Source organism: Triticum urartu, chromosome 4 (assembly GCF_003073215.2).
Source record: "Triticum urartu cultivar G1812 chromosome 4, Tu2.1, whole genome shotgun sequence".
NCBI classification, from domain to species: Eukaryota; Viridiplantae; Streptophyta; class Magnoliopsida; order Poales; family Poaceae; genus Triticum; species Triticum urartu.
In genome coordinates this window covers 122582711-122601665 of record NC_053025.1, presented here as the reverse complement: position 1 = coordinate 122601665, position 18955 = coordinate 122582711, and the positions used below count along the sequence as shown (strand labels likewise).

The 18955-nt window shown below is 46.9% G+C and overlaps 1 protein-coding gene across 1 annotated transcript; it reads left to right on the top strand.

Annotated features, from left to right (window-relative positions):
* The first annotated feature begins 13025 nt into the window (after positions 1 to 13025).
* Positions 13026 to 17613, top strand: LOC125553670 (phosphatidylinositol 4-phosphate 5-kinase 6-like). The gene is made up of 8 exons (XM_048717421.1): positions 13026 to 14392; positions 14522 to 14689; positions 15897 to 16062; positions 16186 to 16302; positions 16402 to 16595; positions 16800 to 16885; positions 17008 to 17056; positions 17322 to 17613. Exons 1-8 carry the CDS (start codon positions 13026 to 13028, stop codon positions 17611 to 17613), a joined length of 2439 nt encoding a protein of 812 aa, XP_048573378.1.
* Positions 17614 to 18955: the final 1342 nt, after the last annotated feature.

Here is an 18955-nt window from a genome sequence, read left to right as displayed (position 1 = left end):
CGGAAATCCAACTCGGCACAGGCTAATCTGCTCCCATTCATGAATTTTTTTTAAAATAAATATTAAATTTTTTAAAAAATTCAATTTTTTTGTGATAGATAATTTGATGCGTAAGGTCCGTTTCAAATTTCAACTCATTTGGATATCTAAGTATCTCTCGGTAAAAAAGACAAATCTGATCAGAACAATGCATGAACAGTAAAAAATTTTACAGACCCTGAATTTGTCTTTTTTGCCGAAAGTTGCTCAGGTCTTCAAATGAGTTGAATTTTGAAGCAGACCCCACGCATCAAATTATCTACCACACAAATAAAATTTGGATTTTTGTATTTTTCTAGTATTTGTTATGATTCTTTTTCCGAGCGCGGGTGCAGATGAGTCCGGAGGAGAAACTCCACGTAGTATGACATACTGTAATACAGTACGTAGAGGGGATGCCCGAAAAAAAAATAACGTAGACAAGAATCCTGTTTTTATAATGACAAGAAAACCTAGGCCGAATCAGCATCTCACTTGGAATCCAAGTCCGAACCAGAGTATGCTACGTAGCCTGCCAGCGGCGTCTACAAATGCCGCGACATCCCTGGTATTTGCCCCCAGCTGATCACCGTACGTAGGCACACATTTTCTTCCTTCGTCCACTCCCAGTTCGTCGCGACCATCGCCTCCTCCGGTGGCTTCAGGGGACATGAACGGCTCCGACCACGACAACGAGGCCTTTCCGATGGCCGCCGACGAACAGCCACACCAAGACTCTGCGGTCGTTTCGCCGTCCCATGCGCCACTTCTCGCGAACTTGTTTCTGATGACGCAAATTACTGCGTATGAAGGCGATGTTTCCGACGACGACGAGAGGGACGGTGACTTCGGCGCTATTGTGTATGAAGACGATGCTACCGACCGCGACGAGAGGGGCGGTGGCTTCGGCGCCGTCCCGGCCTCGGAAGAGGAGATCGCGGGACTGGCACGGGCGGCCGTGGGGGATACGAGGGAGGAGGAGTGCGTCGTGTGCTTGGAAAGTTTCAAGGATGGTGACGACATCAGGAAGTTGCCCTGCTCCCATGGCTTCCACAACAGCTGCATCTCCGATTGGCTACGGGTCAGCTGCCTCTGCCCGCAATGCCGCTTCGCGCTGCCGGCCGACGACGAGTGGTCCAAGCCCAAGACCGAGTTTGAGCATAGCGCTACCGACTATGATGGGTATGAGAACGATGCAGGCCCTGCTGGTACTGAAGACGGCGACGACGACGATGACAACCACGATGAGGATGAAGATGATGATGAGAGTCGTGTTTACTTGATAATTAATGTAGGGCGGTCTATTTTGATCCAAAAGGATTTTTGTAGAGATTTTGAGGGATTAAAATCCACATAAAATTTCTTTCTAGATTGTTTGATTTGTAGGATTGAGTCTTTTTTGCGTATTACATTTTATTGAAAATTTCCCATCTACATAAATGTTTTGCAGGAATCCTTTAATTTTCCTCTGAAATTATCGAGCAAACTTTGGTGCATACAAATTGTTATAGCGCATTCCGAGTGGTCATGGCACTGCAATTACATGTATTTCCTACTCCTTCATTTTGATAATCATATGGAGTTATGGACCAAATAAGACAATAAGACAATTAAGTTTGGCATAAACTGGTTATTTATTAATTACAAGAAATTACATGTTGTAGTGGAAATAACAGGTGATTACGGTGTAACATTAGCAATATGATCTCAATGATGATTAGCGGGTGCACCATTAACAGCAAAATCAGAACATATATTAGTGTTGTATGTACAACGATCTTATAACGACATCGTACACCTACCAAATTCGACACTTTGATGTTTTTTGAATAGGTTGAATCGTCTCAACCTAGCGTGATCTAGTACTAAGCTAGAGAATCGTCAAGGGAGGTTTGGTCACGGGCCCAAGTCATACTAGCTAGACTCTTTGGCACTTCTACAAAATTTTCTTTCTTGAAGTTGGTCAGGTTCGTATGACACTCCTCGGACTCAACCCTAGAGCTCCCGAGCGAGTCTTGGATAAATCTTTGTGTACATGCTCACTTGGAGTCTTGACCCTTGATGTCGCCCCCTTGGTTTCATTCAGAGGGTCCTTAACAAATGGCCAAGGCTACACTAGAGATGGTAGGTGTAAGGTGTGGAAAAGGTAATCTTGGGTCCATATGTTTATGGTGTGCTAGGAGAGGGGATGACATCCATAGATCATGATTTACCACTTTCTCTCTCATCCCTCCATGGTGGCCTTTTCTTCTTGGACTTCCTTCTGTGGGCTTCATTGCCTTTAACTACTCCTTTGACATTATCTTTTTATCGTTATTCTCCATCGACATGCTCTTCGAAACTATTGGGTCGGTGAGAGAAGGGGTTGTCCGTTGCATGCACATTTGACATGCGTCCTTTGATTTACTCAGCATAACGGAAATACAATGTCTGATAGAGATAATAGAGGACATGAGCAAGAATTGAACCGATTCAATTAATTACAATAGAACAATTACACAATGTTGGGATATCCTCCTCATGTGGGCTGTGAGGAGATGACCATTTGAGGCCTTTTAGGCAGTCCAAAGAGGTGCAGAAGCCCATTACCCATTAGGGTTATGACCTAGGGTCATTTTGGACTTTGCACATGAGTGGATGTGGATGCTTTACCCTCCATCCAGCAGCCACCATCAAGTGTGACAAAAATTAGTTCATCCTCCAAGAGAGATGAAGAGAGAAAAAACCAAGAGAGCAAGGGAAGAAAAGGAAGATTGAAGAAAGAAGCAAAGGGAGCTCCTCCCCAAGGTTGTGATGGTCCAGATCCACTGCCTTGCCTCCCTCAAGCTTCGGTTCCACCATCTTTGGTGAGATTGTTCCAATCCCTAATTCTTGAGCCCCAAATCTTGTTGTGTTCATTCAAGATTCAGAAATTTTGATGTATGAGATCCTCTAGTGTTGTCTAGAGAAGAACTTGTTATATCCCACATTTGATAATAGTGGAAGAGGATTTGGGTGGCTTCAGCCCGTGGTTTCCCCCCTCAAGTTGAGGGGTTTTCCACGTAAATCTGGTGTCTCTTTGTTGAGGCTTGGTGTTGTCCAGAAACTTACTCCTACCACAAGACACTAGGCTGAGGAGTGTCTTGCATGCTGCTTAACATTTTCTGCCTCCATATATGCTGCTGCATATGTTTCCTTCCGTGCTAAGCAACGATCCTTGAGTTAGTACATGATGTGGTGCTGAGATTACTTTTCCGCTGCAGTTATCAGTTAACCACAAGTGCATTTGTGTGCTAATTCCCAACAGAGTGGCATCAGAGCCTTGGTTGCTTAGAAGGTTGCAAATCCCAGTTGCTTGATTGTTGCTCGAAGTGCTGCTCACAATGGCAAAGTGCTACTACAAGTGGCATGATAAAACTTGATTCTTCCAATTACTCACTATGGAAGCCCATAATGGAATACATCCTTTATTGCAAGGATTTGTATGAGCCAATTGTGAAAGACAAGATACCCACATGTGTCACGGAAAAAGAATGGAGAGTGTTGCACAGAAAGGCAGTAGGTGATTCGGTTGTACATCAACCACAATATTTTCCACCATGTTGCAAATGACACAAATGCATATGAGATGTGGCAGAAGTTGGAGTCCATGTATGAGAGGAAGACATCAATGAACAAGGCCTCGGTGATCAAAAGACTTGCAAAGCTTGAGTACCGAGATGACACAAGTGTGATTGAGCACTTGAATGTCTTCCAATGCCATATAAATCAACTTTCAGCCATGAAGATCAACTTTAAGGATGAGGTGCAACCATTGTTGCTGCTGAGTTACATGCCTGATAGTTGGAACACGCTTGTTGTGTCACTTAGCAATTCAGCTCCGGATGGAAAGCTGACTTTGGAGATGGTGAAGAACAGTATGCTGAATGAAGAAGCCAGAAAGAAGGAAAAGGGTGATGCCTCTTCTTCTAATGCGTATGTGGCTGAAATCCATGAGTAGAATGAAAACCATGGAAGCAGCAATACAAGATTTCAACAAGGCAAAAGCAAATCCAGGGAGAGATCAAAGTCAAAACAGAGAAAAGATATTACTTGCTTTTATTGTGGTAATCCAGAACACATAAAGAGCGAGTACAGGAAGTACAAAAGAGAGCTTGCAGAGGGGAAACTCACAAAGAAAACCGAGCAAAAGGCTGAGATCAGTTCAGCCATGACTGCAACAGATGAGGACTATCTAGTCATTGAAGATGAAGATTACTATAGTGTTGTTCGTGATGAGGCCTTGAGTTGGGTTGTGGATTCAGGTGCGTCCTTCCACATCACATCACACAAGGAGTATTTTACATCTTACACTAGTGGTGTTACTGGCCAAGTGAGAATGGAAAATAGTGGTTCGTGAGCAATTTTTGGCAAGGGATCTATATGCATTGAAACAAACACAGCTTGCAGACTAGTGCTCGATGATGTGAGGGATGTTCCCGACATAAGGTTGAATTTGTTGTCAGTGGGAAAGCTTGATGATATCAAACATCCTAGTTATTTTGGTGAAGGAAAGTGGAAACTCACCAGAGACTCTTTGATTGTGACTCGAGGAAGTAAGCAAGGTAATCTCTATGTGACTAAAACCAAGTTGTGCAATGAGGTGTTGAATGTTGCTGAAAAAGACACTTCAGTTGAATTGTGGCACAAGAGGCTTGGGCATATGAGTGAGAAGGGCATGCATGCTCTTGCTCGCATGGAGTACCTCCCTGAGTTGAAAGGTATATCCTTGAAACCCTGTGCACATTGTTTTGCTGGCAAACAACATATGGTTGCATTTCGTACACTCCCTCCATATTGTGCAGAAAATGTTCTTGATATTGTGCACACTGATGTTTGCTTCATGACTGAAAAATCTCATGGTGGAGCATTATACTTTGTGACTTTTATTAATGACCATTCCAGAAAGGTTTTTGTGTATGTGCTGAAACACAAATACCAAACGTTTGAAGCCTTCAAGGAGTTCCATGCCAAAGTTGGAAGAGAAACTGGCAGGAAATTGAAATGCGTGAGATCAGACAATGGTGGTGAATATAGAGGTCCTTTTGAAAGGTATTGCAGAAATGTTGGCATCAGGCTTGAGAAGAGTCCATCAAAGACACCCCAGCTCAATGGTCTTGCAGAGAGAATGAACAGGACACTCACAGAGAGGGTCACAGCTATGCTCTCTCATGCCCATTTACCTAATTCATTTTGGGCTGAAGCATTGATGAATGCTATGTATGTGGTTAACCTATCTCCTTCAGTTCCTCTTGTAGGTGATATTCCTCAGAGAGTTTGGTCAGGGAAGGAGGTATCATACAAGCACTTGAAGGTCTTTGGTTGTAGGGTATTTGTACATGTTCCAAGGGACGAGAGATCCAAGCTTGATAGCAAGACAAAGCAGTGCATCTACCTCAGCCAACCAAGTGAAGAGTTTGGCTATAGGTTGTGGGATCCAGCAAATAGGAAGATTGTGAGAAGTCGAGATGTGGTGTTCATTGAAGATGAAACCATAAAAGATATTGGGAAACCATAGAAGCCAATGATCAGCACACCTCAGGTTGATATGGATCCAATCCGTCCTCCTCTCGTGCATGACAATCATGGGGGAGATGATGACACTGAAGACAGTGGAGATGCAACTGATCAAGGCGGTACAAGTCAAAGTGGCGAGCAGCCATCAAGTGATGACAATGATGAAGTTGGTAATGATGATGCCAACGAAAATCCACCCGATTCACCACCAGTGCAGCAGCAAAGAAGAAGTGAAAGAGGTCACATTCCTTCTTCTTAATATCCACCGCATCAATATGTGTTGATGACAGATGCAGGTGAGCCCTCATGCTATGAGGACGCAATGTCTGATGAGAACAAAGAAGAATGGTCAGAAGCCATGCAGGATGAGATGAATTCCCTGTATGAGAATGATACTTTTGAGTTGGTGAATCTGCCAAAGGGCAAGAAAGCACTCAAGAACAAGTGGGTGTATAGAGTGAAGACTGAAGAAAACATCTCACATCCAAGGTACAAGGCCAGATTGGTTGTGAAAGGATTCAGTCAGAAAAAGGGCATTGATTATGGTGAGATATTCTCTCCAGTGGTCAAGATGTCTTCGATCCAGGTTGTGCTTGGCATGGCTGCCACCATGGACTTGGAAATTGAACAACTTGATGTGAAGACAGCATTCTTACATGGTGACCTAGAGGAGGAGATATACATGGAGCAGCCAGAGAGATTCATGGTTGCAGGCAAGGAACACTTAGTTTGCAAATTGAAGAAGAGCTTGTATGGCTTGAAGCAAGCTCCTCGGCAGTGGTACAAGAAGTTTGAGTCTTTTATGACTGGGCTTGGTTACTATAAAGCACAACCCGATCATTGTGTCTTTATGAAGAGTTACGCCAAGGATGACTTCATTATTCTCTTGTTGTATGTTGATGATATGTTGATTGTTGGGAATGGCACAAAGATGATTGCTCTCCTCAAGAAGGCATTGAGTAAATCATTTGCCATGAAGGATTTAGGACCAGCTAAGCAAATACTTGGCATGAAGATCTCCCATGATAGATCAAAGAAGCTGCTTTGGCTCTCACAGGAAAGATACATTGAGAAGATACTTGAAAGGTTCAATATGAAAGATGCAAAATCTGTTATCTCTCCGCTTGCAGGCCATCACAAACTGAATTCAAAACAATGTCCTACAAGCAAGAAGGACAAAGAAGAAATGAGGAAAGTACCTTACCAATCTGCTGTGGGCAGTTTGATGTATGCCATGGTATGCACTAGGCCTGACATTGCCTATGCAGTTGGAGTTGTTAGCCGGTTCCTGACAAATCCAGGTAAAGCTCACTGGAAAGCAGTGAAGTGGATTCTCAGGTATCTTAAGGGTACTTCTACATCTTGTTTATGCTTTGGAAGCAATGATCCTGTATTGCAGGGCTATACAGATGCAGATTACGCAAGTGACAAGGATCGTAGGAAGTCCACATCTGGATACCTGATGACTTATGCCGGGGGAGCAGTGTCATGGCAATCAAAATTGCATAAATGTGTTTCTACATCAACTACAGAAGCTGAGTACATTGCAGCAGTTGATGCTGGCAAGGAAGTTTTGTGGATGAAGAACTTCTTGCAAAAGCTCGGCATGAAGCAAGAGAAGTATGTTCTGTTTTGTGACAGTCAGAGTGCTATTCATCTTGCCAAGAATTCAAGTTATCACTCTCGAACCAAGCACATTGATGTGAGGTACCATTGGATTCGAGATGCCATGAGTTCCAAGTTGCTGAAACTTGAGAAGATCCATACCGACGAAAATGGTTCGGATATGATGACTAAGATATTGCCAAATGAGAAATTACAAGTATGTTGCAAGGTAGCGGGCATGGTGGTGCCCCCTCATGAGTCGGAGGGGGAGATTTGTTGGGATATCCTCCTCATTTGGGCTGTGAGGAGATGATCATTTAAGGACTTTTAGGCAGCTCAAAAAGGTGCAGAAGCCCACTACCCATTAGGGTTATGACCTAGGATCATTTTGGACTTTGTACATGAGTGGATGGGGATGCTTTACCCTCCATCCAGCAGCCATCACCAAGTGTGACGGAAATTAGTTCATCCTTCAAAAAAGAAGAAGAGAGAAAAAAACCAAGAGAGCAGGGGAAGAAGAGGAAGATTGAAGGAAGAAGCAAAGGGAGCTCCTCCCCAAGGTTGTGATGGTCCAGATCCATTACCTTGCCTCCCTCAAGCTTCGGTTCCATCATCTTTGGTGAGATTGTTTCAATCCCTAGTTCTTGAGCCTCAAATCTTGTTGTGTTCATCTAAGATTCAGAAATCTTGATGTATGAGATCCTCTAGTGTTGTCTAGGGAAAAACTTGTTGTATCCACATTTCATAATAGTGAAAGAGCATTTGGGTGGCTTTGACCTGTGATTTTTCCCCTCAAGTTGAGGGGTTTTCCACGTAAATCTGGTGTCTCTTGTTGATGCTTGGTGCTGTTCAGAAACTTACTTCTACCACAAGACACTAGGCTGAGGAGTGTCTTGCCTGCTGCTTAACATTTTCTTCCTTCATATATTCTGCTAAGCAACGATCCTTGAGTTAGTACATGATATGATGCTGAGATTACTTTATTTCCGCTGCAGTTATCAATTAATCACAAATGCATTTGTGTGCTAATTTTCAACACACAACAAAAGAGAAAATAAAGAATGTATTTGTTGGCAGTAGATGGATTCTACGAAAGGGGAAGAGCGAGTTCAGTCACTATCAACCCACCCCGCATTGCCCACAATCAGCACGGGCGTTGTGGAACGAAAACCTGACTATAAAAAAAAATTAAGAAGAGCTAGACCTACTACACCCGGCATCAGGTTTCACAAAGCAAAACAGCTAAAACAAAAGCACAAGCAGAATAGCAGAACAAATGCTACGACAGCAAAAGTGAATAGGGCGTTCATCAGAGTGAATTCTTTGAGTGATTTATGTGACTTACTCCAATTTAGTTTTGATATATCACTCCCGATTAATCTCAAGACATACTGTGACACAAAATATTTTGCCCCCTTTTCTCCACTTGTAAGCGAATGGTCCAAAAGTGAGACTTTTCTCCATCGTTAACAACCACCAGGAGCAATGTGTTGTCCAAGTCTCAGTTTGGCATGGTTTCTCTTTTTGGCCGCTTCTACATGCATGCATGGTTTCCTTTTTTGGCAGTTTGCATGCCTTCCATTTTTGATCCACTTCTCCGACCAGCGGCCACCATCCGACGATGAAAAATCATAGGACACGTGTTGCTCTAAGATGATCAGTATCCATACAGCATACACGATAAAAAATGTGTGGTTTTCATCTTCTTCTTCTTAAAAGAAGACATATTTGTATCTTGCTGCATTGATAGAAAAAAAACAACTCACTTAGTAGGACCCCAACCTATGAAGTACACTAGCAATGCCCGGCCTCTCATCAAGTCATCATCGAGGATAGTAACAATTTGTTGCTTCCAAATCCGCCATGCAAAGAGCATGTGCAACGTTAATATCATTATTTCTACACCAACGGTAGTTATATACAGTGGCGGATCGGAATTGAACTTAGCCGGGACGAAACATTTAAGGTATAAATTTTTTGATTGACAAATGCAAACACGTTGAACCAAATCTCATAAAATTCAAATATGAAATTAGATGCATTAGAAAATTAACATAACCAATGATTCAGAATAGTTCGAGATTCTCGACAAGTAGGTGACATAATTTCTGGATTGAAGTCGACTGAGTACATAGATGCAGTCCTCACAAAAAAAATATATCAAGCACCTCATTGAATATTTCAATCTTGTAGCGATGGAAGCAATTGGTTTCATTCTTTTGAAGATTCCCTACATTACAAGTTCATAACATCACCATGTCCAACACTAACAATGTACAATAGTTGGCTAGAAATTGAAGATCAACATCAGAAACAAAATAGATTAGACTACCTGCTGGTTGCGCTCGCTGATTTTACAAACTGCAGCTCATGCACGTTTGCACGAGCTCGATGCTCTACCGCCGCTGACTGGGATTGCTTCTTTTGGTTCCCCTATCCGTGAATCTGGATCAGGTGCCGGGCGGCCAGCGGCCCGGCGAGGCGGAGCTCTGTGGCAGCGAGCCGACCGGGGCGAGCCAGCGACGGCTAGGTTACGCTCGCAGTCTTGCTGGCTGCCTGGCTGGATCAGGGTTCGGGGTTCGGGGATTTTTCTGCGAGTGTCTGCACGTAGGTGCTCTGCTCGTGCAGTCGTGCTAAGAGCATCTCCATCCGCGCTTCCAGAAAGGCCTTTTCAGGCGTTTTTTTCGTGCCGGCGTTGAAAAATCGGCCCAGTCGCGCCTCCAGGAGTCCGATTTTTGCCGGCCTGGGCTGAATTTAGCGCCAGCGGATCCAGGCCGAACCCGGCGCGCTGGGGGGCGCTCGGGGGCGCCGGGACAAGCGGTTTTGGCGCGAAAGAGCCGCGGGCCCGCCGCGTCAGCGACACCGCGCGTCTTCTTCCCCGAACGCATCGGTTTCCCGCGGGAAATCAATGGCAAGGCTGCCGCCGATCAGCCTTACCAGTGATTCCTCACGGGCGGTGCGTTCACGGGGCGGCGCGCCGACGCCTCCCCTCCCTCGCACGTGTACACACGGGGCGGCGCCGCTATATAAGCCGGTGGCCTCCCTCGCCTCTGACTACACCAGCCACACCAGCCCTAGCCCGCCCTCTACCTCTCCCGAGCGCCGCCGCCGAGCCCTCCCTCTCCCTCCCTCCCTCTCCCGATGGCCGAGCGATTCCCCGGCGATGAGGCCGCGGACAACGGCTTCGGCCGCCGATTGCTTCGCAAACAGGAGTCTTGGATCCTGTTCCAGGCGAACATTCCGGCGCCGCCGGACATGCGCGCCGGGCCAATAGGGTGGAGACTCAGCAACGGGGGAGTGCCCATTCCCCCGTTGCTCGACGCCGTGGCGAAACCGGGCTACTTCGCCGACGAGGTCGACGTCGTGCGCGCCTCCCTCACCGACGCCCCGCTCGCCCTCCCCGAGTATGTCGCCGACAACACAGCGGCGTGGACAGCGTTCTTCCAGCGCCGGCAGCAGCAGAGGCTGGCGTCCACCAATGGCGCGCCGGTGGTGGCCGGACCGAAGAACAGTGACGGACGCCGCCTGTGGTGGGGTGTCCCCGGCCGGACCCTTGAGGGCGTTCTGACGTACCTCGAGGGCGACAATGACCCGCCGTTGGCATACCCCCCCCCCCGGCGAGGGCGGCTGCCACGGCCACGGCTCACCGCCGACGCGACGGGCAATGGTTGCCCAGGAGGTTCGGCACCTCCTCTTCTTCCTCCTCCTCCCGCTCTTCCTCACACTCGTCCTGCACTCCGGCGCTGCTCGACGTCAAGGCCGAGCCCGCGGCGGAGACGCCGCTCGGCCTGCGCACTCGCAGCGTCGGCATTGTCATCAATGAGGGCGGCCGGCGCGCCCCCTCGTCGGCTCCTCCGCGCTTCGTCAAGCCCAAGACGGAGCCGGGTCTGGCGCCGGTGAAGACAGAGCCGGGCCTCCCCGTGGTGAAGACGGAGCACGACGCCGATGTCGAGCTCGACAACGACGCGGCCCTAGAATGGGCGCGCGCAGACTCCCTGAAAATGGCGAGGGAGCGCCAGTGCGCTGCCCTGCGGTGATTCGCGCAGCGCCGCCGGGGCTGCGACGAGGGAGGAATCTTCGTCATCAAGGACAACGACGACGACGCCGCGCCGCCGCCACCAGCCCGCATAGGCGACGCCGGCCAGGGGTCCACCAGGGACGGCCGCGTCAAGGAGGAGAAGCCGGACGACGACGACGGCGGCGACGACGACGGCAACTACTCCGCTTTTAGCCAGTTCTTTTTTTCATTATATATGTAATAAAAACCCGATTTTTAAATGTAATATATGCCGAACTTCGCCGAACTTTGAACTTTGCAACATATTTAAATTTTTTTGAACACGCTTGGGGACGGCCCTAGGACCGGCGGCTAAGGGCCAACTCGGCCCCAGGCCGAGTTTTTGCGCCGGCTCACCCCCAGGGGGCGATTTTGGGCACCCCCTGGGGGGCCAACGGCTGGAGATGCTCTAACTAGTTTGGGGCTATAGGCTAGGCTTTGTGTGGCCGTTCTATCTAGTGCAAACCCCACATGTATTAGCCTATGTACAGAATGAACCGTATTTTTGTATACGCTGATTTCGGCTACCTGGGGCGGCCGACCATAGTCGCCTCTACCGTGGCGCCGCCACTGGGTATATGAAAGAATTTCTTATTTAACATTGTCTTATATTTTGTTTACCCATTTGACACCGAAAAATAGTTTTTTTACTATATAACAATGAGTCTAAATTTTATGAGAATAGCATTTTGGCTCTCGGCCGCCATGGAGTCCGGTTTTTTTAATAAAGATTCAAAATTCCAAAAATTCTGTTTGATTTTTTTTTGAAAAAAAAACTGTACAAGTAACACAAGGATGTAAGGTATATGTGTGTAAAATTTCAAGATGAAATACGTTGATATGCGATCCATACAAAAAACAAAAATTCAGAGTATGGGAGGATGAATAGTATCATGTGTTAAAAAGTTTAAGATTAGTTTTTTTTGACAAATCTTAAACTTTTTAACACATGAAATTCATCATGTGTTAAAAAGCTCAAGATTTGTGTTTTTTGACAGACAAATCTTGAACTTTTTTAACACATGATACTATTCATCCTCCCATACTATGAATTTGTCTTTTTTGTACGGATTGCATATTAACGTATTTCATCTTGAAATTTTACACACATATGCCTTACATCCTGTACAAATCTTGAACTTTTTAACACATGATACTATTCATCCTCCCATACTATGAATTTGTATTTCATCCTCTCATTTCAACGTATTTCGTCCTGAAAATTTACACACTTATGCACTATGCCTTCATCTATCTCTGTATTTTCTTTTAGAATTTTAAAAATGTAAAAATATGAATTTTCACGATTTTGAAATTTGCATTTGAAGGCCTTCATGGAGTTCGGCCTCCAAAAACAATTTCCGAAATTTTATGCCCTTTATAACACTTTGGTCCATTTTAAGCCTTTACATGTGGTATGTCCATATCAGTTGCATGTACTAGTACATCAAGAGGCGATCCCCTCGATCGACACCCATCTCTCAGCCAAGCCAAAGAGGCGAGAGCATGGCAGATTTGTCGTCCATAATATATGCACGAGTGCATGTTAAGTAAGACAATGCTTTAAAAAGATAAGTTTCAACGCCTGGGCTCCGTACAAATGTCCAGCTCTCCTCCTCCCCGACAAGTCCTCTCCGCCTCCAGCATTAATTTCCCTCTCCGGCGTCCCTCGCCCAAAACACTCGCCATGGCTTCCTCCTCCGACGTCGTCCTGACCATGACCTCGTTCTCGTTCTCGTTGCCGCGCGCATCCTTCTTCTTTTAGTTGCTAATAACACAACATAACTCTACTCGATCGATCACTACGTGCATGTCACGTCACGCCACCATGTCGGGGGCCAAGATGAACCAGCTCCCGCCTCCGGCCAGCCGGCTCTGGGAGGCGGGCATCCGCAAGCTCAACACCACCATGGCCATCCGCCGCGGCAGCTCCGTCTTCCCCGCCACCAGCCCCGCCCTCGACGGCGACCCCGCAGTCGCCCTCTCCGTCGCCTCCTCCAACACCATCTACGGCTACGACGTCGTCGAAAACGACGACGATGCCACGGGCGGCGATGACATCGAGGACAACGAGGAAGACAGCGACGAGGAGGAGGAAGACGACGAGGAGGAGGCGGGCCCGGAGACCCACTCGGAGCAGCTGCTCCCCAGCGGCGACTTCTACCAGGGCAGCGTGCGCGGCGATCTCCCGGACGGCTCCGGCAAGTTTTTATGGACGGACGGCAGCATGTACGAGGGTTCGTGGCGCCAGGGGCGCGCGTCCGGGCGCGGCAAGTTCTCCTGGGCCTCCGGCGCCACCTACGAGGGCGACCTCGCCGGCGGCTACATGCACGGCCACGGCACCTACATCGGCGAGTTCGGGGACACGTTCGCAGGCCACTGGGCCAACAACTTCCGGCACGGGCGCGGCACGCAGGCCTACGCCAACGGCGACGTCTACGACGGGCACTGGCGCGACGGGCGGCAGGATGGGCACGGGCGGTACATTTGGCGGTACGGGCACGAGTACATCGGCACGTGGCGCGCCGGGGAGATGCACGGGTGCGGCACCGTGATATGGGCCGACGGGGACCGGTACGACGGCGCGTGGGAGGACGCCAAGCCCAAGGGGCAGGGCACGTTCCGGTGGGCGGACGGCGGCATGTACATCGGCGTGTGGTGCCAGCAGGCGTCCGGCGAGACGAACGCAATGGGCGGCGTGTTCTACCCGCCGTCCGGCGGGCCGGCCGTGCCGATGCCGCCGCGGGAGCCGCGGGAGGCGATCACGAAGCTGCTGGGGGAGCTGGCGGTGACGGAGGGCAAGGCGGCGTCGCTGCTACCATCGGAGAAGATCGTGACGTGGCCCGGGGTGGAGGCGGTGCTGAAGAAGCCGGTGTGGCGGCCGCCGGAGCCGGAGCAAATCCAAGGGAGGAGGTCGAGGAGCAGCGTGTCGTCGATTGACATGGACCTCGCCGCCGAGGGGGAGGAGGCCCAGGCGCAGGCCCATGCCCAGGCGCAGGCCCAGTCCAGCATGAGCAGCGAGGAGGCCCAGGCCAGGGCGGCGTCCGTGGAAAGGGCGTGGCTGCGGGCGACGTCGTGCATGCGCGCGCCGCCCAAGCCGGCCAAGAAGCAGGGGGAGACCATATCCAAGGGCCACAAGAACTACGAGCTCATGCTCAACCTCCAGCTTGGCATCAGGTGCGCCGCCGCCATGAATCCAACCTCTCTCTCTCTCTCTCTCTCTCTCTCTCTCTCTCTCTCGATCGCATTGAGAGGAAACGATCACCATCACCATGCATGAACTGAATTTCTTTGGGGTTCGATCAGGCATGCCGTGGGGAGGCATTCGGCGCCCAACTCGCTGGATCTCAAGTCATCGGCGTTTGATCCCAAGGAGAAGGTGTGGACCAGGTTTCCTCCTGAAGGATCCAAGCACACGCCGCCTCACCAGTCATGCGATTTCCGGTGGAAGGACTACTGCCCACTGGTCTTCAGGTCCGAAATGGTTCCAATTTTTTTTTATTTTTTTTTACTTTTCACTTTGATCAGGTGACCAATATTTGACTGCATCCAACCAAAATTTGAGAAATTTCTGGGTTTTCTTTGATTTTTTTCATGTGCCACTGAAATATTTTTCAACCATATGAAAATTGTGGGGTACCTACTGAAATGACCGTAAGTTTGTTACTCGCTCCATTCCTAAATACTCCCTCCGTTCCGAATTACTTGTCTTGTATTTGTCTAGATACGGATGTATCTAGACTCATTTTAGTGTTTGATACATCCGTATCTAGACAAATCTAAGACAAGTAATTCGGAACGGAGGGAGTATAAGACATTTTAGAGATTCCAATACTACATACGGAGCAAAATGAGTAAATCTATACTCTAAACATCCGTATGTACTCCGCTTCGAAATCTCTAAAAGGTTTTATATTTAGAAACGGAGGGAGTAGAGGTGAGAACCCTTAGATTGATTATAGCAGTGTTTATCATTGACTACAACAATAGTACTACCTTCAGTCTTTAAAAATACTAAATACCCCACACGTTGCTTCGGGAATCAGTTGCAATATATTTCAATAGGATTTAGTTTTATGAGATACTTATATAGTTGGATTAACAATAAGAAAACTGAAACCGAAAATACATATGATTTGTTGTTTTTAGTTATTGTGTAGTTGTAAAAAAAATGTTGAATATTTGGCAAAAAAACAAATTATTCAATATAAGTAGCAAAATATAATTGAAAGATTGTATCAATGCATGGTTGCATGTTGAGGTGAACTTTTTCCCATGCATGGTTGCATGTTGAGTTGATTGCTTATATCTTGATAGAAATATGTTAATGAGAATCACCTATTTAGTTATACATGATGACATTTTGGTCGTACTGATGGCCCAATTTTTAGAACTTTAATCACCTATTTAGTTATACATGATAACATTATATAAATAATATATCACTTGACTTGTCCAAATCATACGTATGGATTTGTCTTGAAAATAACTTTCATTAACTATAACGGGTTTAAGTATTTTGTAGTTATACTTCAATAAGTTTAATGGTCAGAGTTACATCTTGAAGACCGCACGAAATGCCCAAAAGATCAGCTTTCGAAGACTGAGGGGGTGCTTGCCATCTCTGCATGACAAGCAATTTATATGATGTAATTCTTGTTCTTGTGCGATTTCGCTCCAGGACCTTGCGCAAGCTCTTTGACGTCGACCCAGCGGACTACATGATCTCCATCTGCGGCGACGACGCGCTTCGGGAACTATCATCACCTGGAAAGAGTGGAAGCTTCTTCTACCTCACCAACGATGACAAGTACATGATCAAGACAATGAAGAAATCAGAAGTTAAAGTAGGCTCCTTATAACTTTGTTCACTCCTCGCCTCAATCAGTTAGCTAGCTTTCAAGATTAGGATATCATTGAACATGTCATTTTAAGATCTGATTTTGTGGTTTGTGTGTTATGATGATCAGGTGCTTCTTAGGATGCTTCCAGCCTATTATAAGCATGTCCGCAATTTTGAACATACCCTAGTGACTAAGTTCTTTGGTCTGCACTGCGTTAAAATCACTGGAGCTATTCAGAAAAAGGTTTGGATACACTGAAAATACATGAATTCATTGAAGAATGACCACCAAGGATGAAATATGCCTGAGCATCTGCTCATCTTTTGTTGCTACTTCATTCAGGTTCGGTTTGTTATAATGGGGAATCTTTTCTGCTCTCACTATGGGATTCATCGGCGTTTCGATTTGAAAGGATCATCACAAGGTCGCATGACTGACAAGCCCCTTGATCAAATCGATGAGCACACCACTTTGAAGGATCTTGATCTCAACTTCATTTTCCGGTTAGGGGGATCTTGGTTCCAGGAGTTTTGCAGGTGAATGTTTACAAATGTCGAATTGCGTGCACATGCTTTGTTGTGTCATCCGGTTATGATGGAATACTAGTAGTATTATCATATGCTTTAAATGTCACAAAAATGCAAAGCAAGCCCTATGGGAGGTTCTTAAAAACGTGAGAGGAAACACAAAGTGAGACTTAACCATCCATTGTATCATGGTTTGTGCTTCTTAATTACCAGGCAAGTGGACAAAGATTGTGAGTTACTAGAGCAGGAGAGGATCATGGACTATAGTCTTTTGGTTGGCATTCACTTCAAAGATCGATGTAAGGATATGATCCCCCATGGAATATTTTGTTTCTTATGATTGCACGTTTAACACTACTCTGGGAAATGGTTATTCCGAATTCAAATAGCCTGAAAATCATCTCCTTCTTTGCTGTTACAGTTAACGGCAATGCTGACAACGGTGGTGCTGAAGATTCTGAGCAAAATAAGTATGTCCTCCGTTCCAATGTACCATTTTATTTTATTTTTTAATAAATGATGACATGACAATATTGGGTTTAGTAAGTATAAATGTAAGAAAACTAGGCATTTTAGAAAAGGTAAATCAATGTGATGCACTTCTTCAGTTGAACATGATATCACCCTGTTGCTGAACAACTAAGCAGTGCTTACAAACCAACTATACTAACTGAAAGATGACTTCTCTCAGCTGAAGAATCTTCCAAGTCTCACAACATGCTATGATCTTTGCAGGAAATTATCAGCGAAACTGGGGATCGCCATGCAGTCGAGGGTGGAGAACGTTGTGCGGAACCCCGAGAGCGAGTCGCCGCTCATCGGTGATCCCACGGGAGAATTTCGGGAGGTGGTCCTCTTCTTCGGCATCATCGACATCCTGCAAGACTACGACATCAGCAAGAAGCTGGAGCACGCCTACAAATCTCAGCTGTATGATCCCAACTCCATATCGGCCGTCGACCCCAAGCAGTACTGCAAGAGGTTCAGGGACTTCATCTACAGGGCCTTCACTGAAGACGTGCAGTGATCACTTCTTGGCACCTCCCCACTGAAGACTGAGGGAAGGAACAGGATTGTTGGATTGTTCTTTCTGTCGGAGATCGATGGCATGCCGAATTTTGGTTCTCTGGGGATTGTTCATAGACTATGTACATTTTTTTTGCTAATATTCCTCCTTTCCTTAACTCGGTAACTAGGTCTAGTGTGTAACGCGCTCATGCTGATTGGCCTGAAAAGGATGTAAGTAGAACAGAGACCCTTGTTCATGTAACCATTTCTTCATTTCTTAATAAATCTCATCATGGCTCAGAACCAGTCCATGTTGATCCTTAATTTGTCAATACATAGATACATAAATCAAGAAATTATCAAATCAATCGTCAGTTGGTTTCAGCTCGGGCGCTGGGGCCCGTCGCCTGCTCGTCCAGGACCAGGAGGCGCTGCTCGTCGGCGGACGGCAGCGGGAAGCGGCAGCAGGGGCAGACCCGGCTGACCCGGAGCCACCGGAAGATGCACCGCTGGTGGAAGCAGTGGGAGCAGGGCATGGCCCTGAGCTTGTCGTCGTCGCCACCCTCCAAGTCCTCGAGGCACACCGCGCAGCCGTCCTCCCTCATCTCGCCTGCCGCCGGCACGCGCAGGCCAGCTATGGCCTCGTCTGACGCCGGAGTAGCAGCCGGCAGCTCTCACGGCATCGTCGGCAGCGGCATTCTGCTCCGGCCGTGACCTGGCGAAGAAGGCCCCGCTAGTTCTGTGCCGGCGGCTGTGAGCCTCGAAGCCCTGCTCGTCGAGCACGTATTCGGGCACTGTCACGGTCAAGGCGACGAACTCCATGAGCCAACGAGCTAGCTCCACAGGACGGAGACGACCAGGTGAGGATCGATGCGAGAATTAGCTTGAGCGCTCATGGATTATATACGTGAGCAGTTGAGCTGAAATGCCACTTGGCCACTGGAGGAGAGCGAGTAAGCGCCACATGGAGACGGGGACGCGGGCACGTAACAATCTTGTTACGCGCTGATCATCTTGTTTTGTGTCTAAATTTGGCAGTGTTAGTTCGTTAGCTAGAAAGTGATCTGTTCTCGGTACCACACCTATTGGAAGAAAATTCTGTTTATCTTTTACAGAAAAAATAAAGAAAGGACAAAACTCTGTTTGGTGACGTAATATTGACAAACAATATATTTTAAAATGAACCCTGATAAGTGTCACACGTGTGGCACAAACATATAGCAACCCCGAACTTTTTTATGAAAAGTTTAATGACGCGAGGATGACAACTTTAGTTATCAAGTATGGCAACTACTCTTTTTAGATGATAAATTTCAGTTTTTTTGGGTTTATTTTTTCTTTTTGAATGGCAACTTTAATTT